The following is a 25,764-nucleotide window of genomic DNA, read 5'->3' as shown; positions in this document are numbered from 1 at the left end:
AAGCTGGTGGAGAGTGCCCAAAGGAGGGACACAGAGCTGGGGAAGGGGCTGAGGAGCAGCTGAGGGCACTTGGCTCCTTCAGCTGGAGCACAGCAGACTGAGGGGAGGCTCCTGGGGGTCTGCAGCTCCTCCCCAGGGGAGGCACAGGGGGGCCAGGGGCTGAGCTCTGCTCTGGGACAGGGACAGAAGGCCAGGAAGGGCTGGAGCTGGGCCAGGGCTTGGCATGGAGCTCAGGGCAAGGTTCTTCCCCCCGAGGGTGCTGGGCACTGTCCAGGCTCCCCAGGGAATGGTCCCAGCCCCAAGGCTGCCAGAGCTCCAGGAGCATTTGGACAGCACTCTCAGAGCTGCTCAGGTTGTTGGGGTGGCTGTGCAGGGACACAGGCTGCACTGATGATCCCTGTGAGCCCCTCCTTGCTCAGGATATTCCAGGAGTCTGTGAATGATTCTGTTCCTTCTCAGGACTGCAGTTATCAGCTGTTGCTTGTTGAAAATAACATACAAGGGGACCTTAAAGAGAGGCTTGATTACTATGGGAAGCTGAGCTGCATGATTGATAACCCAGGAGTCCAAGGTTATTATCAGGGATTGCATGCAGCTCACTGCATTGCTGCAGTAGGGCCAGAATGGGTGGCTGTGCTGGGCAGGGCAACAGTGAGATGGTCACTGGGGTCACCAGAGCATGGACAGTCTGGGGGGAGGCACCCGTCTGCCCCCCAACAGGCACGCCCCCGGCAGGAACTGGGGGATGCCAGCAGCGCTGAGAAGGGCATGGGGCCAAGAGTCCTCCTGCAGCACCTGCCCCAGGCTCCTCCCAGGCCATGTGGGGCTGAGCAGCAGCCTCTGCCCCAGTGCCCTCCCAACAGTGGGGTGGACACAAAACTGGCTTCCTCCCACTCACCCCACAACTCTCTGGGAAGAGCAATGGGGATCAGAGACACTCTGCGGGTCATGGGGGGGGGGTCCTACACTGAGTCACAGACAATCTCTGGGGGAGCACAGGAAACCCACATGCTCTGGAGGGGCCAGGAACAACTCCCAGAACCCAAGAGGCTCCTCAAGGAGTCCTCTTAAGGGACCAAGGAACTCCTTCAGGGACCACGGAACTCCCACTAAGGAGCCCCCCCAATGACCCAAGCATCCCCTTAAGGACTCAGGGAGCCCCTCAGGGACTTGGTGAGTCCCTTCCCAGGCTCAAGATGCCCTCCTAAGAGCCCCTCAAGGACCAAGATAACTCCCTTAAGGACCCAAGAGCACACACACCCCCCGGCGGCCGAAAGAACCCTCTGAGGACCCAAGAACCGCCCCCCAAGGGCCTCCTTAAGGACTCAAAGGGCCCCTCAGAGACGCAGCAGCCCGGGCCCAGTGCCCCCTCGGGAGGGACACACAGACACCTGCGCCGGCCAGGAGGTCATGTCCTGTCTGTGACGTTAGCGGGGCCGTTGCCATGGCGCCGCGCGCCGCCGCTTCCTGTGTGTGTTCGAAGCGGCGGGCGGGGCGTGCTCCCGTCGTGCCCCGCGCGGGGGCGGGGGCGGCCGCCATGTTGTGGAGCGGCGGGGCCGGCGGGTGCTGACGGAGGAGGCGGAGTTGGGCCGGGCCGGGCCGGTGGCGCCGGCACCGGCACCGGAGCAGGTACGGCCGGGGAAGCGCCCGGGGCACGGTGCGGAGCACGACACGGAGCACGACACGGCGTGGCGAGGCGGGGGGCCTGCGGCAGGCTTGGGCGCCGCGCTTTCCCCCGGGGGCACGGGCCTGTGGGCCGGGCTGGGCTGGGCTGTGCGGAAGGGCCGAGCCGGGCCGGACGGGGCTGGGGCTGCCTTGCCTCCTTTAGTCCCTTTCTCCTTCTCTCTCTCCCTCGGCAGCCGGTCACCGAGCAGCCCCGCTTCTCCCTCCCCGCCTGTTGCGGCCGAGGATGGGCCCAGTCTATGCCGGTTCCTGCGGGCCCAGGCGGGCTGTGCCCCGTCACGGCGGGGCCGGTGAGCCCCAACGCTCCGGTGTGTTTGATAACGGGCATCCTGCACCTACAGCCGGGGCCGGGGCTGTGCAAAGCAGCTGGAAGCTCGCGGTGTAAGCCCTTCGCTCGGTCCGTGTGCCCTCGCCCGCTGGGGAAAGACGGAAAAAACCGGAGCCTGGATTAACTCTGGGTTTTTGATCAAGTTGAGAACACAAACGGTAACAGAGGTTTCAGTGTTGTGGATCTGCCAAGCAGCAGCCGAAGCTTTGGCTGGCAGTCTCTTGTTTACGTGCAGCACGGGTGGATGTGCCCCTGCCCACCCGATGGCTCTGGGGTCTGAGGGAGCTCGTTATCGCTGCGTGTTTCATCAGGCTGTTTGTAACCTGTTGTTAACATTTTGCACGTGGGATTTGTATGCAGGATCAGCCTGAGCTGGAGGCCCTCCAGGTGGTGAGAAGGTTCTTCTGGGGCAGGGAGGTTTGTCAGGTCACATTGGCATCACCTCGGGAAGGTGTTGTTGGGTTCATAGCATGGAAGATTGTTTTCTCTTGATTTGTAGCTCTCTTGAAGGGTTTGTGCCCATTTTCTTGTGAGGTGCTGATTCTTCCTGCATGTATTTAATGATAACACCCCAGTATTTTGTGCTGAAGGCTCTTCAGAGAGCAGTTGTGCTGTGAGCAACAAAACCTCATTGCGGACTTCTAGAACCTGAAGGAGACGACAAAAAAGATGGAGAAACTCTCTACAAGAGCCTGGAGGGACAGGAGAAGAGGGAATGGCTTCCCACTTACAGAAGGCAGGGCTAGATGGGATATTGGGAATTGTTCCCTGGGAGGATGGGAAGGCCCTGGCACAGGGTGCCCAGAGCTGCTGGGGCTGCCCCTGGATCCCTGGCAGTGCCCAAGGCCAGGCTGGACAGGGCTGGGAGCAGCCTGGGACAGTGGGAGGTGTCCCTGCCCATGTCAGGGGGTGGGAAGAGATGAGCTTTAAGGTACCTTCAAGCCCAAACCATTGTGTGATTCTATAATCTTGTATTAGTCTGGTTTTGGTTTTTTTCATTGTTATAATAATAGAGAAGCAGAGTTTTCTGGCGCTGTTGACTGAGGCTGTCATGTTTTGTAAATTCTATGGGGGTTTTTTGTAGTTTGTCCAGGGGCACCATTGCATCTTCAGTACCCTTAGGTGTTATGATAAAGCAGGGTTTTGGATGCCTGACCTTTCAGTAAAGCTCTGAGGACAGGGCTGCTGGTGAATTTTTAATCTTTGCTTATAGTGCACTTACTTCTCCTTTACTGGAAGCCTTACCAGAGTGTGTATCTATAAAACTGCTGCTTTCAGCTGTCTTTACCCACTTGGAAGTACAAGATAATTGGACAACTGTCTTCTGTGGGTTTTTTGAAGGGAAACTGAATGTTATTAAAGTCAGTAGCCATATGAAAAATGTGCTTAGAGAATAGAAACTACTAAACAGAAGCAAACAAAAAGCCCTGAAGGTTCTGTAAGTTGTTATAAAATGCAGACTCTGTAGTCTTTTCCTTTCTTCTGCTTGTAAGTCAGTCCTCTTTGAGTCTGGAGTGACCGGCATGTAAAAACTTATTAAAAAACTTCTAAGGTCCCTGTATCTCTAAGATCCAAGTACTTCACTCTGTCCATCCCCACTTCCTTTTTATCAGCCCCCCCAGGTTCAGTCCTGTGCCCAGTGTTGTTTAACTCGTCCATCAGTGGTTGGATGAAGGGGTTGGTGCCTCCTGAGCTGCTGACAAAGCAAGAGTAGTGGCCAATCCCCCCCAGAGCTGTGCAGTCCTGCAGAAGGGCCTGGACAGGCTGGAGAGGTGGGCAGGAAGGAACTGTTAGAACTTCAGCAAGGGCAAGTGCAGGATCCTCCACCGGGGGAGGAGTAACACCAGTCCAGGCTGGGGGCTGACCTGCTGGAGAGCAGCTGCAGAGAGCTCTGGGTGTCCTGGTGAACAACAGACTGTTCCTGAGCAGCTGTGTGTCCCAGGGCGAAGGGGCCAGTGAGATCCTGCTGTGCATTGGGAAGAGCATTGCCAGCAGGCTGAGGGAGGTGACCCTACCCCTCTGCTTGACCCTGGTGAGACAAATCTGGAGTGCTGTGTCCAGTTCTGGCAGGAGGGATGTGGAGCTCCTGGAGTGGGTCCAGTGAATGCTGCAGAGATGCTGAAGGGACTGGAACATCTCTCTCTTCAGGAAAGGCTCAGTGAGCTGTGCCTGTTCAGCCTTGAGAGGAGACACAGCTGAGAGGGGACATCAGCCCTCATCCTCTCTCTTAGTGTCTGCAGGGAGGGCTCACAGTAGAGACCAGGCTCTGTTCTGTGGGGCCCAGCAATGGGACAAGAGGAAGAGGCAAGAACTGATACCCAGGGACTTCCCTGTGCAGTGACAGAGCATTGGAACAGGCTGCTCAGGGAATGTGTGCAGTCTCCCTCACTGGAGAAGTGTCTGGACACAATCCTGTGCCCTCTGTTCAGGGATGACTCTGTTTAAGCAGGGAGGTGGGACCAGATGATCACTTTGTTCCTTCCAACCTGTCCCACCCTGTGATTCTCTGTAACACTGGGATATGCAGGGCAGTGGTGGAGTCCCCATCCCTGCAGGGATTCAATAAGACATGTGGATTTGGCACCTGAGGCATGGTTAGTGGTAGCCTTGACAGTGCTGAGGGAATAGATGAACTCTGGTCCTAGAGGGCTTTTCCAAGCTAAATGATTTTTTGAATCTACACAGAATAGTTATATAAGTCAATGTCTTCTAGGTGATTACTAAGATAGGTGTCATTATATGCTGGTTGAAAGCAGAACCTTTGTTTCTCCTGTCTATTCAGTGACTTGTACAAAATGTGTTTATGTGGGGAAAACTGCCTCCAGGTGAGGGTGGAAAGAGAAGTGCTGTGGCTGTAACTGGTCCTCTCTGAAGGCCAACGACTACCCAGAGCTCAGCTCCTGTAGCCAGGGGGAGTTCTGGGGGCCATGCAGTGTGGAGAGAACTGTGGGGTTTGATTGGGCCCTGCCTTGTCAGAGGCACATGTTTGGCACTGGTTATGTCCTGGACTGAGATGAAATCTCAAAGCAGAACATTGTAAGATTTGTGCATGTCCTTTCCTTGCTAAGAAGTACCTTGGGGAAATCATACTCAGCCCCTTCCCCAATGCAGGAATTACCCTCTAGACCCTGCCAAAGGGATGGGGTTCTGGGCTGTGCTGCCTGAGCACATGGGGACCAGTGGGAGCCTCTTCCATTGGCAAGTGGGAGCAGCAGAACTTGCTCAGCACTTGGTGTTTCTTAGGCAAGACCTGCTTCAGCTGAACCTGCTCTTCACCTCAGCCCCCCGCTCCAAGCCAGGTAACAGCTAGCACAGCCCAGGGCTGCAGAGTGTTCCTGCTGCTGCCTCTTGTTTGTGTTGCTTTTGTAGCAGATAAACCTCTTTAAGGAGACTTCCTGTTAATTAGGGGCCTTTTGGCCCATGGGCAAGAGGTATCATCAAAGTGACCCTGTTGTGCTTTGTTTCCCAGTGCAAGGTTTCCTGCACTGCTGAGGGCTTCATGCTGTATTTTGTATTCCCTGGGAACAAGTGTGTCCCTCTTATTTACAGAGCGTCATGGTGAAAAGGTGAAATAATCACCACCTGCAAGCAATAAAAAAAGGGCTTAATAGTGGTGATTTTCTGAGAAATCCCCCACTGAGTGTGTGGTTGTCATGTCTGCTTGGATAAGCTCTGCACTGCCAAGAGACAATGGTACGCTGCAGTGGGATGTGTATTGAATGAAAACGTCATTTATGAAGGTAAAATAACAACCCTACAATTCTCCTGACTTATTAAAAACTAGCTGAGGCAAACTTGGAACCCCTCAGCAAGGGGCCTGGCTGCTGTGTGGCTGCATTGGTTGGGTGGCTGCTGGTTCTGATTGCTGTAGTTGCCATCACTTGTATTTGAGTTTTAGTTGAAAGGCTGAAAATAGCCTGCTCTTTGGAGTACAGACTTGACTATCATCTTCCCTTTTTTTTCCTTTAGTTGTGGAGAAAAAAGGGATTTAGGAAAAGCATCTATGCTGAAAGCAGTGGTCATACCTGAGCAACATCTGTGTGACAGGCAGCAAGAGTCATGTTCCTGGTGGGCTTTCTGGAGTGTCCTCTTCGAGGAGCACTTGCATTTAAGAGCAACTTTTCTGTATACAAAAACCCTGGTGAAAACCTTTTGGGCTTGTAATGGTGTACTGACAAGATTTATTAGACATTATGAAGAAATTGCTCCTTGTGAGGGTGGGGAGGCCCTGGCACAGGGTGCCCACAGCAACTGTGGCTGCCCCTGGATCCCTGGGAGTGTCCAAGGTCAGGTTGGCTGGGGCTAGGAGCAGCCTGGGATGGTGGAAGGTGTCCGAGCTCATGGCAGGAAATGAAACAAGATGAGGTTTAAGGTGCCTTCAAGCCCAAACGATTCTGGGATTCTGTGATTAGTGCTGTCAGTGTTTATCTTTGGTAAAGGCCCTTCCAAAGACAGAGATTTTGCTGTTTCCTGAAGGTCTTACAACCCTGAGTTTCTGCTGGCTTGTGATAGTCCAGGCCACAAGCAGAGCTCTGTGTCATGAACGTTACATCCTTGGCTCCTGCAGGCTTCCTACAGCCTTGGTCATCAGAGTGCCCTAAATTTTTGTGGTTTGCTAGTCAGAGTTTCTCTGTCATTGTGGTGGGATTGTGCATCGCTTTGGGGTGGTGGTTGTGAAGCTTTACCTGAGCTTCTGAAGTTGTCATGGAAGGCCGTGGGAAGTTTTGAAGCTTATCTGTGAGTGCAGGTGGAGGTACAGAAGGTCAAATGTCTGTCACCTTTGATCTGGATTGCAGGTTGGGCCCGTGCCTGTGAGGAAAGGGGGATATTTTCTGCCTGTGAGGAAGGAGAGATGTTTTCTGCTGTGGGAAGTGAAGGGAGGCGTGGATCACTGTGCATTTCACTTACATCTCCAGCTTCTGTACTCCTGTTCCAGACTAGGTGGCTGAGTGCAGGCAGGAGATGCAGTCAGTGTTTTGGCTCTGCCCTTGAACCACTGTGCCTTCAAATGAAACTGGAGTTCAGTTTGTGCATATTGCTGGTCACTAAGAGTTGGCACTTGTGGGACAGGGGCATTGTAAGGCTGACGGCAGGGAGTGCATAAAGGCGTTTCTGAGTGCCCAGGGCAGGAGGTGCTTGGCAAGATGCTTTGGAAAGGCAGAAAAACATGGAATTTTGCAGGACCTTCAGTGAAGAGCAGTCACCTACATCTTCTGCTCTGAAGAATACTGCTGTGGTGTGATGGCTCTTGCCATAGTCCAGCATCTTGGATTTTGGTGGAGTATTGTATCTTCAGGAGTATGAGGACTAATGGTGAAGATCCCATCTGATGCCATAACACTGGAGTAATTTTTACTTGTCATTAGTGTGATCTCTGTCGTACAATGCTGTGAATGTGCTTCTCTGATGAGGGCAAGGCAGCAAAAGTTGTAGTTTGTTTTGAAATAAAGCTTTAGCTGCTCCCATTGTATAGAGGTAAATGGCTGATTTCATAAATGCTTTTCACACTGTACCCTAGTAAATTGCTGGGTAACAAATATAACCTTGTAACTTTAAAAAGGTAAATATTGGTAAAACACACAACTTTAACTTTTTGTGCTATTGCTGATTTGAAAGGAGGCCAGTTCCTGAAAAGCTTTGCTTGGTTGGTGTAGTGTTCCTGTGGGTTAAATGTGGACAAGCTCTGCTTGAGCTTGGCCAAGCACAGAGGATCTTGCTCTTTCCCAGTGGCTGTCCTGTGAGGCCTTGGCATTCTGAATGCATTCCTAATAGTCTTGACTATTACACAGCTAAAAACTATGGCCTGGCTTTTTTTGTTGGTGGTATTTTTTTCCTCTTTTCCCTTACAGCTTGTTCAAGAGCCTGTAAAGCAATCTATAACTGGTAATAGTGTGCAGTACTCCAGGTTGAGGAGGAGGAGATGCTTACTAAACCAGCCAAAAACATCAATCCTTTGGGGCTAAGTTAGGTTTTTGTGTGACATGGTCAGTACCTGGAGCTGGCATGAGGAGGGGTAGGACACTGCAGCTGCCAGGGATAGAGGAACTGCCGCTTCTGCTGCCAGCTGAGGGCTTTGCCTTATTGACTTGCAAGTATTGTGATCGGGTTTAGGCAAATCAAAAGAAGATGAGAAGATGAAAACTTTGGATTTGGCAAAGCAGGACATCTAGGTTTGATTTTAAGCCCTGCTGGTCATGACTTGGAGGACTAAGTACTTGTGTAGCTTTCTCCTTAGCAAATTATGGGGCTATTCCAGAGAGCTTGGAAACATCCAGTACCTGAGTAGTGACATGTTTTTACCTTAAAGCCTCTGCCATTTAATGCAGGCCCAAAGAGCAGGAAGCATCTCTGGGTGTGGGTAGGTGCCTGCTGACTAGAAGTTTAGTGTCTGTTTAGGACTTACTAGTAAGAGAAGCTCCAGGCAACCTTTTTCAGACTTGAGATGCTTCAAAATAAAGCATCAACATAACATTGACGATATTTAAGTTACCAAGGCATCCTTTACCCCACCTTTGGCCCTGTGTAAATTAGGAAATTTATTCAGCTTTACAGCTACATTTACATTTACATGCTGTCTTTAGTATTCCAAGTCTCTCACTTTCATCAGCACCTCTTGTGTTAAATGCTTACCCCCCCCAAATACCTTCCAGAAGAGAAGATACATGAACAATTTCTGGAGTAAAAAAGGGTCAGGAATTATCCAGCTCTTGAACTGCTTGAGCAGAGCATGTCTGAATTGACAGAACCAACCTGCATCTCTTACACCTCCTTCAGTGTGTGCTGGAGAATCCAAACAGGTACAGCCTGCCTCAAACCACAGAAATAATTTTGCAAAATTACTGCCCTTGTTTCCCTGACAGGCCTAGTGTTCTGCATGCTGGCTTATTAAAAACACGTCCATACCAAGAAAAAAACACGTTTGTGTTTGAATGCATGAAGGTGGTTGGGTCAATAAAAAGAACAAAAGGCACTTGTTCAGCACCGTAACTCTGCCTATAAGTATTGTTCTGAAGGTAATGAGCTGTGAGAGAATCCAGCCAATTCAGAGACAGGACAGAAGGTGCATGAAAAACAAAGTCAGAATACAAATTCTTCTCATGGAATCTAAACCCTTCCACCAAATCCCACTTTTCTTCTCCAAGCATAAACTGCATAATTAGTGACAAAATAGTGTCTGAAGAATATGTAACACATGTAGCTCCTCACGATCTTTTATTTCTTCAACTTGAAGGGAACTTCAAACCCACATATCATTGGCTCACAGAATCATTCAGTATGGAAAAGCCCTCTAACATCAACTCAAACCATCCCCCCAGCACTGCCAAGGCCACCCCTAAGCCATGTCCCCAAGTGCCACATCCACACAGCTGGTAAGTCCCTGCAGGGATGGGGATTCCACTACTGCCCTGGGCAGCCTGTGCCGGTGTTGGATCATGTTTTCCATGAAGAAATTCCTCCTGATGTCCCACCTAAATCTCCCCTAGCACAGCTTGAGGCTGTTTCCTCCTGTCCTGTCCCTTGTTCCCTGGGAGCAGAGCCTGACCCCCACCCAGCTACGCTCTCCTGTCAGGGAGTTGTGGAAAGCAAGAATGTCTCCCCTGAATCTCTTTTTCCTCCAGGCTGAGCTTCCCTTCAACTGTTCCTGGTGCTCCAGCCCCTTCCCCAGCTCCATTCTCCTCCAGACATGTTCCAGCCCTCTTGTGAGAGGCTCAGAACTGTTGCCAGGATTCGAGGTGGGGCCTCAGCAGTGCCCAGCAGATGGGCATGGTCACTGTCCTGGTCCTGCTGGCCACACTGTGGCTCATACAAGCCATGTACCATTGGCTGCCTTGCCCACCTGGGCACACGCCAGTTCATGTTCAGCAGCTGTCATCAGCACCCCCAAGTCCTTCTGGCAAAGCCTTTTGTACTTGCTTTGGGGGAAATGGACTCACTTCCACTCACTTCCCATGGACAAATTTAGAGACAGCAAGAGCATACCACAAACCAGAGGTGCTGCTTGCTCCCTGAGCTTCTGAGTGGCACAGGTTTTAGGGTAAAAACATGTCACTATTCAGGTACTGAACATTCACTGCTGTGTTCTGCCTTTGCGGTCTCTCTGTTGAACAATCTGTGCTGTGTTTCTGAGTGAAAGTTGTAGGTGAAATTTGGGCAGATGGGAACTGAAAAGCTCGATAGTCAAATGTGTTTCAGATGTAGAATTTAAAATGTCTCTTTGCTGTGTAACTGGATCTGGATCTCACGAATACTGTGCTGAGCCATTTTGGGAGGACACTTAAAATGTGTGGTGTTCCCTGGCTGATCACGCTCCTCGTGTGGGTTCTGCAGGCTGAGCTCTCTTACTCATGGTGTTAAAACAACACCATCCCAAAAAAAGAGAAGGGGGGAGGAGGCATTTGTTGAACTGTTTCATTTGAGACACACATTTGGTAGCTTGTAGGTCGGTGCGGGCGGTGGTAAGTAAACTTCAAAATGAGGGAGAGTGTTTGACATGGCATGCACTAATTTTTATTTTCTAAATCTGCTTTATTAATAGCATCACAGACTTTTCTAACTTTTCACTGCAATTATGTCATCTCTGATTCTGCTTCATTTGGTGGAAGCTGATTTCTGTTAAATTTGGGAGCTTTCTCCAGTTTTGACACTGAAAGAACATATGGGAGTAATGTGTTAAATTAAAAAAGAGAAAAGCTTGGGGGAGGAGGTGGTAGAGGTAAGCAGGTGTGATCAGAACCAGCTTGGCACTGTCTATTTCAGGGATGCTCCTGTAAAAGTGTTGGCATGCTTAATGTTAAGGAAGAAAAGCATTTCAGCATTTGTAAGAAGTCCAAGTTTTGGTACTGAAAAATGGCACAGCTCAAAGAACCACAGGATCTCGTGAGCTGGAAGGGACCCACAGGGATCATTGATCCCAGCCCCTGTCCCTGCACAGCCATCCCAACACCCCCACCCTGAGCAGCCCTGGGAGCGCTGTCCAAACACTCCTGGAGCTCTGGGACCATTCCCTGGGGAGCCTGGGCAGTGCCCAGCACCCTTGGGGGGAAGAACCTTGCCCTGAGCTCCATGCCAAGCCCTGGCCCAGCTCCAGCCCTTCCTGGCCTCCTGTCCCTGTCCCAGAGCTCAGCCCCTGGCCCTGTGCCTCCCCTGGGGAGGAGCTGCAGCCCCCCAGGAGCCTCCCCTCAGTCTCCTGTGCTCCAGCTGAAGGAGCCAAATGCCCTCAGCTGCTCCTCAGCCCCTTCCCCAGCTCTGTGTCCCTCCTTTGGGCACTCTCCACCAGCTTTGGATCCTTCTGATCTTGCGGTACCCAAAGTGCCCCCAGCACTGGAGGTGGGGCTGCCCCAGGGCAGAGCAGAGTGGGACAATCCCTCCCTGGGCCTGGTGCCCCCCCCAGGACAGGGTGGCCCTTTGGGCTGCCAGGACACAGCAGTGACTCAGATCCAACTTGGGACTGACCAGGACCCCCAGGGTCCTTCCCACGGCACTGCTCTCCAGCCTCTCATTGCCAGTCTCTTCCTGCACCCAGGGCTGCTCCATCCCTGGGCAGGATCCAACACTTGCCCTGTTAAACATCACAGGGCTGGGGATTTCCCAATCCTCACATTTGTCAGGGTCTCTCTGTGTGGCCTCTCTGCCCTTGAGAATGTCAGCAGTTCCTCCCAAGCAAACCCACTCAGGACCTTCCAGTCCTGCCCCAAGTCACTTAAAAAGACATTTGAGATAACTGGCCCTAAGATGGAGCCCTGTGGAACCCCATTGGTCACCACCTTGATGTCACCCCATTTCCTGTAACTTTCTGAGGTGCAAGGCCATCAGTTCTGCAGTGTGGAGTCTGTGTGCTTTGCCTTGTTTTCAAGCTTATTTCAATTAATTGTAAAATTTCATCACATCTTACTGAACTGCAGCATGTACTTCTGGACCCCTTGTAGCTTGGTGACTTGCCCTCAGTTTTTAACTCTTAAGCCCTGGGCAGGTCTTAAGGTTCCTGGAGGCAGCCTTTTCCCAGGAGGGAGTGGGAGGCAGTGCAGGGCTGTCACTGAGTGGGGCACTGTGCAGCTGCTCCCTGGGCAGTCTCCTCCCAGCACAGCTTTGTGTGCAGTTGCCTCCAGGATTTTACCACAAGTTTGTATCTTGAGGCGCCTCCATTTGTGCAGTTGGGACTCTCTCCAGGTGCCATAAATGTTTATGCAATAACAGGAGTGAAGATCCCTTTATGTTCTGCACAGCCTCCAGATGCCTGTGTGTTGTGGGAATTTGCTTATGTGTTAGCTGTACCTATGCCTTTGGACATGTTTATCTTGGGTTGAAAGACCAACGTGATGTCTCCTCTGGTGTTTTTGTGCCCATGTCAGCTGTGGACAAGGCACATGAGGCGTGCGGTGGGTAAGGCTGGACCCTGGGAGTGCTGCTCCCTGCCCTTGGGGCTTGGCAAGAGCTGTGACTGTGTATTCTCACACAAGTGTCAGCTCATTTATTTTTTTATTGATGCACTTGTTAATTTACCAGGCAAATCTCAGCTATGAAGCAGCCCTGTCCTAAAATATATGCTTAAAATATATGCTTAAATTATGTTAATGTTGCTTATAGACTGTATAGCTATATGAGTGAGCAAGCTTTTTGCCAGCCAGGAGGAGTATTTGGGATAGTGCAGGCATCAGACATGGAATGTTCACTGGGACTATTAGAGGCCTTGTGTGTTCCTCTAGTGGGTGGTGTTAAAAGTCTGCAGTACTTCTGACGTGGCTAAAAGCATCCCACCTTCAGCACTGCTCCTGTGCCCCTGACCTGAGCAGTGGGACAGCCTGTAGCGGGATCACAGAATCCCACAGTGTTTTGGGTTGGAAATGACCTTAAAGCCCATCTCATTCCACCCCCTGCCATGAGCAGGGACACCTTCAGTACACCAGGTTGCTCCAAGCCCAGTGCAACCTGGCCTTGAACACTTTTATGAATGGGGCAGCCACACCTCTCTGTGCAACTGCTGCCAGTGCCTGGACAGGACAGGCTGCAGGTGCCTGGAATTTTCGTGCCCATATCCTGAAGGATTGCCAAACTCCACTGCAGGGCCCGGGGGCAGTGCCTGCTCCATGTGGAGGGGGGGACTGGCTGAGGTCCTGTCAGACACAAAATACCGGCTGCGTGCATTCTTCAGTGTCACACAAGATTGGCACCAATGCTCTGGATAGGAAAAGTGGTCTCAGGTTCAAAGAACAGGCTTAGGAGACTTTGGAGAGGCTGTTTCAGCAGGGAGGAGTGTAACATTTTGTTTTTCTTCTCCTGTCTGTTGCAGCACACTAGTTACTGCTTGGACTTTGCAAACATAAATTCCTGAGCTGGCTGATCTCTCCAGCCACTTCCCACCATGGATCAGGACTATGAGAGACGTCTCCTACGCCAAATCAACATACAGAATGAAAACACAATGCCTTGTGTGAGTACAGATGGGCTCAGGCTCACTATTATGTTGTCTGTCTCACTTGTGACTGTTTTCCTTGAGCTTTTGAAAGACCTGGCACCTCCTCAAAGCAAACCACAGTCTTTTCTTGGGTTGTGAGCAGGTGTGAACTCCTCAGCTGTTCCACGAAAACCCAAATAGCTTCACTTTAAGAGAGCTTTTGAATATATGACCTCAGTTCAGGTTGCAAAAAGAGGTGAAGATATTTTTGTGGAGTTCAGTAATACCTTTTTAATACATAATCTCAGCAACTGCACGTGTAACATAAAACATTGAGGCCTAACAAACTAACCAACTCTAAGGCTTGACAAGAGTAAGTTCAGTGTCTTTTTTTCTTTAATTCAGGTAGCAGAGATGAGAAGAACCTTGACACCTTCCAATTCTCCAATGTCTTCTCCTAGTAAGCATGGTGACAGATTCATTCCCTCAAGAGCTGGGGCCAACTGGAGCATCAACTTCCACAGAATAAATGTAAGTTTTGCTCCCTTCTCCTACAGCTCAGCCTTGGAACCAAGGAAATGATACCTGCTGTTTTGGCTGGAATGATTGCTCTGCTTACCTTCTGCACCATGCTCTTCTGCAGCCCCAGAAGAGTTCCACTGAGTGTGTGTCCTCAAACCCTATGCTCCCTGCATTTGCTATTTCACCATATACCCTGAGGTTTCTGTATGGTGATGGCATATTTCTCCATTTCAGGAAAATGAAAAATCACCAAGCCAAAACAGAAAAGCAAAGGATGCTACATCAGACACTGGCAAAGGTGAGATCACCCTTCTACTGCTTAGCAGTGCCCAGAGCTCTTATTGCAAACTGCTGGGGAAGTTAAGGCCGTGCTGGCACTTTCATGCTAATGCCAAAACTCATGCTGGTGTTTTGGGAAATGCCCACATCATGAGTGAGTGCACCAGCTCACTGCTTTTGGTGGGTGTTTGGATGCAAGAGGCTGTCTCTATGCCTTGGTTTATTGTGTCATGAAATCACTTTCCTAATGGAGTGGAAGGAGGGGAAACTTGCTATTAATCTTGATTCTAAGTGGGGGCCCCAGGCTTATTTAGAGACTGTGAGAGTACAAGCTGTAGAATCACAGACTCGTTTGGGTTGGAAGGGACCTTAAAGCCTATCTCCTTCCACCCCCTGCCATGAGCAGGCACAACTTCCACTATCCCAGGTTGCTCTAAGCCCTGTCCAGCCTGGCCTCGAACACTTTCAGGGATCCAGGGGCAGCCACAGTTGCTCTGGGCACCCTGTGCCAGGGCCTGCCCACCCTCCCAGGGAAAAATTCCTTCCCAATATCCCATCCATCCCTGCCCTCTGGCATTGGGAAACCCTTCCCCCTTGTCCTGTCCCTCCAGGCCCTATTCCAAGTCCCTCTCCAGCTCTCCTGGAGCCCCTTCAGGCCCTGCAAGGGGCTCTAAGGTCTTCCTGGAGCCTCCCCTTCTCCAGGTCAGGCACACATGATCCTGATACTCCCTGCTGTTCCTGCTCTGAGCTTTCTGCTCAGTGCCCATTTGGGTTTACAGATGGCCTTGCCTACTCTGCCTTGCTGAAGAATGAACTCTTGGGAGCAGGGATCGAGAAGGTGCAGGACCCCCAGACAGAGGACAGGAGGCTACAGCCATCCACCCCAGAGAAGAAATCTCTCTTCACTGTAAGTTGGTTACTTGCATTAGCACCAGTGGAGGTTGTGTGTATGGCACAGAAAGAGAGCACAAGGCTCTGCCAGGCGGCTCGTGCAGTGAGTTGGTGTTGGGGCTTGGCTGAGATAAGCTGTTGAGAACAAATGTGATGGCCTGCAATGGGAACCTGAGTATGCAGCAAGCAGTGTGCTTCCTGTGTTTCTGCTGGCAGGAAAGCTGGGTGGAGCCAGGCTTTTTGGACAGTATGGTGAGTGGCCAATTCATGGCTTTGGACTTGGAGTGTTGCTGAGGGGTTTTGTATGGTTTTGGAGCACCTGGGAAAGGAAAAACTGGATGTTGGAATTAGCTTGGCACCAGTGCATGTTGGGAGTAATGCCCCAGGCCTTGGGCATACCAGGGTCCTCACAAGGTGTTTCTTTATGCAGTACTCGCTCAGCACAAAACGCTCCAGCCCGGATGATGGCAATGAGGTCTCACCCTATTCCCTGTCTCCCGTCAGCAACAAAAGGTAACACTGGTCCTCTGCAAACTAAAAGAAGGGAGGGGCTGGGACAGAGAGGACAGAGGGTTCAATGAGGTTCTCTAGGACTTCTGCCTAAAGCTCTAAAATGAATGTGAAAGTTCTAAGAATTTCTTCAGGTGCCCAACCTGTCAATGTGCTTGACGTATGTTGGTCAGCTCTTAGTAATCAGCTTACCTTTCTACTTCATAGCTCCTTTATAGAGGCAGAACCTAATTCCTTCCAGTCTTGCTGCTGAAAAAAGGTTGTGCAGCCTTTTTGTGTCTGCATTGCTATAGAAACTTCAGAGTGCTCTATAAAGAATGGCTGCACCCGTGCCTCCCATCTGCTATGATGTGCAGATTCCTGTAGTTGTTTTTTATCTGATTTTGTAAACAGTCAGAAGCTGCTAAGATCACCTCGAAAACCAACTCGGAAGATCTCCAAGATTCCTTTCAAAGTGCTGGATGCCCCAGAGCTGCAGGATGACTTCTACCTGAACCTGGTGGACTGGTCCTCTCTTAACGTCCTCAGTGTTGGCCTTGGGACTTGTGTTTACCTGTGGAGTGCTTGTACAAGTCAGGTAAATGGTCATGAGTGTCTGAAGATTGCATTGTCCATTGATGTAGGGTTTTTCTAGCATTCCAGTGCTATGGAATGTGCTGTGTGAGGGCTTCAGCACTTGTCGCACTCTATCCCAAGCACAGCTCTGGTTTGTGAGACAGCCAATGTGACAATGCCATGTTTCTTACCCCATTCTTCTCTCTGAAGGTAACGCGTCTGTGTGACCTCTCTGTGGAAGGTGATTCTGTGACATCCGTGGGCTGGTCAGAGCGGGTCAGTATGACACTGTCAGCAAGAACAGCTGAGACATGGGTCATGTAGTGCCTATTGTCATCATAGCTGTAGTTAACTCCCTGAGCTGGTTTTTCTCTGCTAAAAGAGAAGGGATGGAGAGCAGCCTCTTGTATCTTGAGGTTCTCCAGGCGTTGCTAAGAGGAGTGGGAGGGAGAAAGAGCGGTTTGCTTCTTCAGCTCTTGACAATAAAATGTTACAATAAATATATTCCAGACAGGCTGCTTGGGCCTCTCAGTAGGGAAAAACATGTCAAATGGAAGAACTCTGGATGCTTTCCATCTCGTGGGATTTATGTCAAGTCTTCTCCTCAACTTTCAGTTTTCTGACTGTCCTTCCTGGCTGTGCTGATCCTGGCTCTCTGTTTGTGCAGGGAAACTTGGTGGCCGTTGGCACTCACAAGGGCTTTGTACAGATCTGGGATGCAGCTGCAGGAAAGAAGCTCTCCATGCTGGAGGGACACACAGCCAGAGTTGGTAAGGAGTGGGGAAGCAGAGGATTCTGAGGGGTCTCTCCTTCCTGATGGAACTTTGTTCACCAGGGATCTGCTGGAAATAGAGAACTCAGTGTACCAGGATTGATATTTATCCCCTGCTGTCCTCTTGAGCAGATTCAAAATATTATCATCTCATAACTCTGGTGTTCTGATCTGGGTGTGATGGTGGTTGGGTGTTGCAGCAGGTGTTTCCTCCTTGCTTGAGGCTTTTTGGGTTTGGTTACAACATCTCTTCACTGCTACTGGCTTCCAGTTTCAGCCCTGCTGGCAGCTTCATACTGAGATTTCCAGTTCCCTTTTTTGGAGGGCTGTTTTTTTCTACTCAGAGATGTTGTGAATCTAAGCTCTGGGGTGAGATTTGGGAAATCTATGCACATTCCAAGATGTTTCTGTGCTTTACTGCACTGTGAAGTGAGGTTGGTAATACCTGCAATCAGTCTGTTCAGGGAACCTCTATTTGTGCCCTGATCTAGGACCCCAGAGAGTTTATGTAAGGGAGGTCTGTAAGGAGTGGTTTGAGGTTTGTTAGGGTTTTTTATTTTTTTTAAACCCTGGCAGCTCTGATGGCTGCATTTTGCTTGCCAGCTGTTGCAGGACTGGAAGGATTGGACTTGATAATGTGGCCAGCAGGACTAGGGCAGTGACCATCCCTCTGTGCTGAGCACTGCTGAGATCTCACCTCGAATCCTAGAGTCAGTTTTAGATCTCTCACAACAAGAAAGACATTGAGGGGCTGGAGCATATCCATAGAAGGGAACAGAGCTGGGGAAGAGGCTGAAGCACCAGAAGCAACCGAGGGAGCTGGAGGGGCTCAACATGAAGAAAAGGAGGCTCAGGGGGACCTTCTGACTCTGCACAACTCCCTGACAGGAGGGTGGAGCAGGTGTTGCCAGGGATGAGAGGGCGTGCCCTCAAGCTGTGCTAGAGGAGGTTAAGATTGGATATTGAGAAAATTCCTTCACAGGAAGGGTTACAGATCATTGGAACTGGCTGCCTAGGGCAGTGGTGGAGTCACCATGCCTGCAAAGTGTTGAAAAGACATTGGGATGTGGCACTCAAGGACATGGTTTGGTGGTGAACGTGATGGTGGTGCTGAGTTGAGGGTTGGACTTGGTGACCTTAGAGGTCTTTTGCAGCCTCAGTGACTCCTAGATCAGCCTCTGAAGCTCTGCCCCTGCTGCAGGTGCCTTGGCGTGGAATGCGGACCAGCTGTCGTCCGGGAGCCGGGACAGGATGATCCTGCAGCGCGACATCCGCACCCCGCCCCTGCAGTCTGAGCGGCGGCTCCAGGGACACAGGCAAGAGGTCTGTGGGCTCAAATGGTCCACAGATCACCAGCTCCTGGCCTCTGGAGGGAACGATAATAAGGTACATTCCTTCCAGGGGGTTATGGGAAATGTCACACCCACTTTCTTTCTAAGGCAAGGGGAAATGTTGTCAGGTTGCACCAGGGGCGGTGCAGGTTGGATGTTGTTATATCGCTGGAGGGGTTCAAGGCCAGGCTGGACAGGTTGTGCAACAGCCTGTTCTAGCGGAAGGTGTTCCTGCCCATTGTGGGGGATGGAAGTAGTTGGGCTTTAAGGTCCCCTCCAACCCAAACCGTTGTATGATTCTATGATTAGAGAAAAATTTATTCACTGAAGGAGTGGTTAAGCATTGGAACAGGCTGCCCAGGGCAGTAGGGGAATTGCCATTCCTGAAAGTGTTCAAAAAACAAGTGGATATGCAATATGGTTTACTGAGCATGATGGGATTAGGTCAAAGGTTGGACTTGATCTTAAAGGTCTTTTCCAGCCTTAATGGTTCAGTGATTCTTAAGGACATTTCGCCTCTCTGAAAAGGACTTTTGTTTTGGTTGTTGGACTATGACCAAACATAAATCATGCTAAGCTTCTACTCAGTCTTCTCTTCCTAATAAAATGAAAAAGGCAAATTTAATTTTGCTTCTGTATTTGGCTAATTAAATCTCTAGCTTGGCTCAGGGGGTTGAGTTCAACAAAGCCACTGCTAAGCTGCCCTTCCTGGCTTTGTTTGGGTAATGTATGGTCACGTTTGTTGCAGTAATGTTTGTATGCAGCAGGAAGCTGAGGTAGAGCTCTGTGAGTTCTCATACCTGTGGCGCAGGCTTGCAGCTCACTGAGCACCATATGGGAGAAGCATCTGTCACAAAAAAGCAGGTTCCAAGCCCTTTGGAGCAGGTTGCTAGGTAGGAAATGTGCCCAGTGCCTGTGTGACAGCATGGTTGGACCGAGTTCCTCCTGCTCAGAATAACTCCTAATGAGCTGAGTAGATTTATGGATGTCTTCTGGAATGATACAGCCAGAAAGACAACAGCAGGGTCTGAGGCCCCCTTCAGTGACGCCATTTCTTTAGCTTTATTCCCTTTTCTTGGGGCTTGTTCCTGCCACATGGCCTGGGGCTAGGACAGCTCCTCAGCTGAGTGTTGTATGAGGGTGGTTGTGACTGCTCCATCCCTGGAAGTGTTCAAGGCCAGGTCGGATGGGGCTGAGAGCAACCTGGTCTACTAAAAGGTGTCTCTGCCCTTGGCAGGGATTTGAACTAAATGAGCTTGAACCTACCCAAGCCATTCCATGATTCTGTGAAGTGCAGAGTGGAGCTGTGCACATCTGAGCAGAGCTATGGGAAATCAGCTTGTTGCTCAACTGCCCTCATCAGTCCCATTGTGCCTTGTGGGTGTAGTGGACACATGACTGAGGCACAGGTTTGATCATGTCTCTTCTCTCTGCCAGCTCCTTGTCTGGAATCACTCCAGCCTGAGTCCTGTCCAGCAATACACAGAGCACCTGGCAGCAGTCAAAGCCATCGCCTGGTCCCCGCACCAGCACGGGCTGCTGGCCTCGGGGGGGGGCACAGCCGACCGCTGCATCCGCTTCTGGAACACGCTCACAGGGCAGCCCCTGCAGTGCATCGACACCGGCTCCCAGGTGTGCAACCTGGCCTGGTCCAAACACGCCAACGAGCTGGTGAGTCCTTCCCTGTGCTGGGGACCGTGGCTGAGCATGAGCCAGGTGTGCCCAGGTGGGCAAGGAGGCCAAGGGCATCCTGGCTTGTACCAGCAATGATGTGGCCAGCAGGACCAGGGCAGTGACCACCCCCCTGTTCTGGGCACTGCTGAGGCACCTAAGGTGCTTGGGTCAGTTTTGGGCCCCTCACAACAAGAAAGACAGTGAGGGGCTGGAGCATGTCTGGAGAAGGGAACAGAGCTGGGGAAGGGGCTGGAGCACAAGTCTGTTGAGGAGCAGCTGAGGGGCTCCAGCCTGGAAAGAAAGAGGTTCAGGGGGCACCTTCTCTTCCTCTGACAGGAGGGTGGAGCCAGGTGGAATTCAGGCTCTTCTTCCATGTAACAAGCACAAGAAGAAATGGCCTCAAGTTGCACCAGGGGAGGTTTAGATTGGATATTGGGAAAATTTCTTCATGGTGGTCAGGCCTGGAGTGAGCTGCCCAGAGCAGTGTTGTAGTCTGTGGACTATTGGACTTGATGATCTTGGAGGTCTTTTCCAGCCTTAACAATTGCATGATTCTATGATGCATGTTTCCCTCTCCTCTTTCAGGTGAGCACCCACGGATACTCCCAGAACCAGATCCTCGTCTGGAAATACCCTTCACTAACTCAAGTAGCAAAGCTCACAGGGCACTCCTATCGAGTCCTGTACCTGGTGAGTGATGGCCGTGGCTCTAGCTGCTCACCTGGCTGTAGGTGTGCTCAGCTGACACCCAAAGCAGCAGTGCCAGTGGCACCATAAGTTACCTGGGCGGGAATGTGAACGCTTCCCATGAGCAGTGCAAAACTCTGTGACATTTCTGTGCCTGCAAAGGACATTTGGATTTGCTGCTATGGGAATGTGAGGCTTTGTTAATGATAGTAAAGCCTGCCAAACTCTCCTGAGGAAACATCTGAGTTTTTTTCTAAGAAAACTCTTCTGTGCCTAGAGAAGAGAAGGCTGCTCCAGAGAGACCTTCCAGTGCCTCAGAGGCTCCAGGAGAGCTGTAGAAGGACTTTGGAAAAGGATCTGGAATAGCAGGACAGGGGGGCAATGGCTTCAGACTCCCACAGGGCAGGGTTAGATGGGATATTGGGAAGAAATTCTTCCTGTGAGGGTGGGCAGGTCCTGGCACAGGGTGCCCAGAGCAGCTGTGACTGCCCCTGGATCCCTGGAAGTGTCCAAGGCCAGGCTGGACATGGCTTGGAGCAACCTGGGATAGTGGAAGGGAGTGAAACCAGATGTGCTTTAAGTTCCCTTCCAACCCAAAGCATTCTGGGATTCTGTGATTCTGTGATTTTGTGAAACACAAGCTTGCTCACAGAAGACTTTCACACCTCCTCACTGATGAGTGCTGCCCAGGGAATGAAGCATTTGTTGCGGGTAATCCTGATCCATCTCATATCTGCTACTGTTACATGGGGGTGTCAGCAGTTCATGATGGAGCTGACAAATGCTGATAATGTTTTGGGAGGTAGATCCCAATGTAAGCAACCAATACAGCCAGAAAATCCAGTCATATCATCTTCCTGCCTTCAGGAAGATAATCCTGGGAGGAACAGCCTCAGTTACACATGGCTTGGATTTCTTAACACAAGTATTTCCACAACACTCCCCCCATGTGTGCCAGGTGCCAGGGCCCAAATTGCGCCTCAGGCTGCATGAGGCACCTGGAAGCGGAGGTAGCTGGCTTCTCAACACAAGTAGGAAGGACAGTTAAATCTCTCCTGCATTCCAACAAAGTCTTGTTTTCAGCCTCAAAAATGTGACAGGTGCTAAAGGTTGTTGTCTTGTCCTTAGGCAATGTCCCCTGATGGGGAGGCCATTGTCACAGGAGCTGGAGATGAAACCTTACGCTTCTGGAATGTCTTCAGTAAAACTCGCTCAACAAAGGTAAGGCCAGGTATGGGGGCCTGGGGCTGCACAGCTTGTTCCATCTGCTCTGCTGCCTCCTCCCTGATCCCTTTCTTCAGATCAAGGGCTGGGGCAGTGAAGGATACAGCTTTGCTGAGATTTAAGTAAAAGGTTGCCCTTGGTGCCCAAGGCTGGTGTGACACAACATCCCTCTCCAGGCTGGTCCAGGGCTGCTGAGCAGAGCAGCTCAGCCCTCAGGTGACAGCAGGCTGGGAGAGCTGGGGGTGTCCAGCTGGAGAAGAGAAGGCTCCAGGGAGACCTTACAGCTCCTTCTAGTGCCTAAAGGGGCTCCAGGAGAGCTGGAGAGGGACTTTGGACCAGGGCCTGGAGGGACAGGAAAAGGGGAAATGGCTTCCCACTGCCAGAGGGCAGGATTAAATGGGATAATGGGCAGGAATTGTTCCCTGGGAGGGTGGGCAGGCCCTGGCACAGGGTGCCCAGAACAACTGTGGCTGCCCCTGGATCCCTGGCAGTGTCCAAGGCCAGGCTGGATGGGGCTTGGAGCAACCCATGGCAGAGGGCGGAAGGAGATGAACTTTAGGGCCCAAAGCATTCTGTGATTCCATGATTATACCCTGCCTCTTTACAAAACTGCTTAAAATGGGGGTTTGGATGAAAGTGGGATCATTCTGCCAGTGACAACTCTGCATCACCAAAAGCAGATTGTATCTGATGGTCTGAGAGCTTTCTTGGGTGCCTGACAGAGGGATTTGGAGGAGGGGACTGGGGCTAGCTGGCATTGCTCCTAGGGGTCCCCCAGTTCTTGCCATCGATGGGGTACAGCTGCCTGCAGAGCTCTGTGAATGGCACTCTGGCCAGCTGGGCACATGTTACCATTTGGAAGAAACCCATGGGAATATTTATGGTGTTGGACTTTGATTTGTGAGCTGGGATCATGCCGTGAGCTAGAGATACCAGATTAAAAACAAACCAACCCAGAAGCCTGTGGAGTAACAGCTATTTATCTCCTGCTTTGTCTTCCCTTGTCAGGAGTCTGTATCTGTGCTTAACCTCTTCACCAGGATACGATAAACCCCCTCCCTGTGCCCCGGGAACCTACAGCCTGACATTCCAGGATCAGACCACTCCCTCGGTGTGCATGGATCTCCGGAGCCCAGCCAAGGGGAAGGAGAGCTGTGGGACTGCAGGAGGACCCAGCTCATTAAATATGTGCTTGTGACCCACAGGGCTGGGCAGTATTTGGGATGGGGTGGGGAGGGGAGGGAACTGCCAAAGGTTATTGGATTCATCCTTCATAAAGGGAAACGGGTACAAGAGCAATGTTAACCCAGCATCCTCCAGCCGTCGGGATGGTACTGGGGAGGACTCGTGTGACATGGACCATTGAGACTGGACCGAGGCCATCCCCACTGCCATGGTGTGCCTCCTGTGAGAGAGGAGCATTCCTTGCTGCTGTGGGAAGGGGTTTGATGTGCTGCTCTCTGTCCCAGAGTGCCATCTCTGGAGGCAGGAGCCTACCAGACTGGTCCGGTACAGCTGGTGCGAGGGGCACAGCTCCAGGCTGGGCATCTAAGGGCTTTGTTCATAGCCTGGCATCCCCATTCCAGGAAGAAACTGGAGAACTGCCTATTTTCCTTTTTTTTCTTTATTTTTCCCCCCAGACAGGTACTGTAGTACTTGACATGATCATTCCGTAAGACAGCTTGATTTTTTGGGCATGCTTGACAGCTGCCTCCGAACAAATACACTTTGGGGCTCTAGACTTTGGAGGAGACTTGAGAAAGCTTCACCTCTAAGGGAGCAGATTCGAGAAGTTCTGCAGTTGCTGTTTCATCTTCTGGGCTGATCCTGGGAGTTACCAGAGAGCAGAAGCAAGGACTTTATAAAAAAAAAAACCCACCCAACCACTTGTGCATGTGGAGCTTCCTTTGGTGCTGCTGTGTGGGTGCCTTGCTTGGGAGTCTCCATGAAGCCAAAGCAGATGGGATGAGTTTGAGAAAAAAAAAAATCCTAAAGATCTGATTTTTAGGGTGAACGGGGCCTCTTCTGGCTGGAAGAGGGGTTCTTCTGAAGCAGGGCTGCAGCGTTGCTATTTTATTATCTCCAAGTCTCACACAGGGGTCCTGCTGTTGAGTTTTGGTGTGTGGTTTGGGATTTTTTAGTTGAGTGGGATGAGAGTTCTGGCTGGTGTTGGAGCCCATGGGGTGTATCACAAATGCTCTGTGTGTGCGTGTGTGTGTGTGTGTGTGGTGCTTTTAATTTAAGAGAAGCTGTGAGGCTGCACAGCCTGTTCCATCTGACCTGTGCCTGCCCTGCCCAGGCGTTGCTTCCTGTTCCATGTGGAATTCCCTGGCTGTGTATATAGACTTGTCTTCTCCCTGTAGATTGCATAGGTAATGCTTTCCCTTTCTTTTTTTCCTTTGTTGTTTTGTCTACTCTCCATTCTTTCCCTCAAACCAGGTGGTAGGAATATGATTGCCTGTCCCCAGTACTGCCACTATCCTTAGGGTGAGCCAAGGTATGAGAAGGCCAGTACAGCCTGAACCATGTGCCACCACGCGTGTGCCTGGATCAAACTGGTGGTGCCACGCCTATGTCACACACCCTGGGAGTCACTGGTGAGGAGCTGGTGCTGAGAGCCCCCTGGCAGCTCCGAGTCTCCCAGTCCCACAGGCCACTTGGTCATCTCACAGTCTCACTTGCCACCAGAATGGAATTTCCATGGAGTTTCTGAAACACTGTTTGAGTGCAGCTGCTTTAGTGTAGCTCTGCCCATGGGATTTGAGGCATGGTTTGAAGTCACCCCCAGGCCTGTCTTGTGTTGTTTGTTCCACTTGTGGGCACTGTTCCACATCACCGCGGGTTGGGAGCGCCCCAAAGCACCCAGGAGGTGTTAAATTAAGTTGGATCATTCAGTTGGGAAGTGGGTTTGAAGTAAAGAGTCATCTGCAGGAAGAGGTGGTCTGTTGTGGGTGTCATCACCTGGGGAAAGGACCATTCAGGGGGACTGGGGAGGCTGGTGGCCATGCTGTGGATTTTCCTGTTGTGGATTGCCTCCTGCCAAATAGCACTGTGCAGACCCTCAGGACACTGCTTTCTCCTCTGGGAGGGTGGAGGTGCTTGGGCTGGGGGTGCACAGGAGGTCTCAGCCCATTCTGGAGTAGGAGGGAGCACTACACCCAGCTGGAATGTATGGTGAGTGTGGTGATGTTTGGGTTCCCTAGTGCCCTGGGACTTCACAGGAGTGAAATTGCCTCTCCCCCTGTGATGGGGGAACTTCCTGAAGGAGTCCCAGAAGATGCTGAGGGGAGTGGCAGTGCTGTGGGGTGGGCAGTGCCAGGTGGGCACTGCAGCCACTGCCTGGTGCTCCCAGCTGCAGAGCAGGGGTAGCTCCTTCTTGCTAAGGACTTTCCCAAACTACATCTTGTGTCTACATCTCACTTTTCTGTCTGCCTTGGGAGAAGGTTGGCTCTTACTGCACTTGGCAGGGAGGTTGGTGATTGCCAGGCCAGGGTTAGTGATTGCTAGGCCAGGGCTGTTCTGTGGCCACGCGTGTTGGTGACAGAGCATGGCAGGAACAGGCTGCTCACCCTGACCTTAGTGTCAGCCTGGTACCGCCACATTCTCTGCCCTGCTGCCAGCAGCCAGGCAGGGGCTCCCAGTTGTATCTGTGTGGAGGTGGGTGTGTGCAAGTGTTTCAGGGTGTTACTGTCACTATCACCGTCTTGTCAAGAGAGAAAAGTGCAGAGCTGAGATGATGTGTCAGTGTGTGTGACCCGTGGGCACTGGCACAGGGTCCTCCCAGAGCTGAGTGACAAAGTCTGTGGCATTGTTGTATCCCAGGTGTCATGTGATGGAAAACAAACACGGAGCACGCTGTAACTTTTTCATGTAAAGCAATTGAACTGGCATTAAACAGGTTATGAGTTTACTGGGA

The 25,764-nt window shown here is 51.2% G+C and overlaps 1 protein-coding gene across 2 annotated transcripts; it reads left to right on the top strand.

Annotated features, from left to right (window-relative positions):
• The first annotated feature begins 1,516 nt into the window (after positions 1–1,516).
• Positions 1,517–25,764, top strand: FZR1 (fizzy and cell division cycle 20 related 1). Of its 2 annotated transcripts, none has more exons than XM_059869650.1 (14): positions 1,517–1,629; positions 13,299–13,439; positions 13,809–13,934; positions 14,160–14,223; positions 14,984–15,111; positions 15,526–15,608; positions 15,999–16,182; positions 16,371–16,436; positions 16,828–16,930; positions 18,134–18,318; positions 19,701–19,934; positions 20,523–20,627; positions 21,753–21,845; positions 22,857–25,764. In XM_059869650.1, the coding sequence occupies exons 2-14, from the start codon at positions 13,371–13,373 to the stop codon at positions 22,896–22,898; spliced, it is 1,482 nt and encodes a 493-aa protein (XP_059725633.1). In that variant the 5' UTR covers positions 1,517–1,629; positions 13,299–13,370; the 3' UTR covers positions 22,899–25,764. The 2 variants fall into 2 exon arrangements, with proteins under 2 accessions (XP_059725633.1, XP_059725632.1); XM_059869649.1 differs by lacking the exon at positions 1,517–1,629 and adding an exon at positions 1,878–2,169.

Source organism: Haemorhous mexicanus, chromosome 29, assembly GCF_027477595.1.
Source record: "Haemorhous mexicanus isolate bHaeMex1 chromosome 29, bHaeMex1.pri, whole genome shotgun sequence".
Classification (NCBI taxonomy): domain Eukaryota; kingdom Metazoa; phylum Chordata; class Aves; order Passeriformes; family Fringillidae; genus Haemorhous; species Haemorhous mexicanus.
The sequence above is the reverse complement of the archived record's forward strand: the minus strand, read 5'-3'. Positions and strand labels throughout refer to the sequence as shown.

What these genes read in the sequence shown, in the direction of transcription:
- FZR1 (XM_059869650.1), top strand. Translation starts at nt 13,371, where the DNA reads ATGGATCAGGACTATGAGAGACGTCTCCTACGCCAAATCAACATACAG. An exon ending in TCTCCCGTCAGCAACAAAAG is followed by an intron (nt 15,609 to 15,998) that starts GTAACACTGGTC and finishes TTTTGTAAACAG; the next exon opens with TCAGAAGCTGCTAAGATCAC. An exon ending in CCAAACACGCCAACGAGCTG is followed by an intron (nt 19,935 to 20,522) that starts GTGAGTCCTTCC and finishes CTCCTCTTTCAG; the next exon opens with GTGAGCACCCACGGATACTC.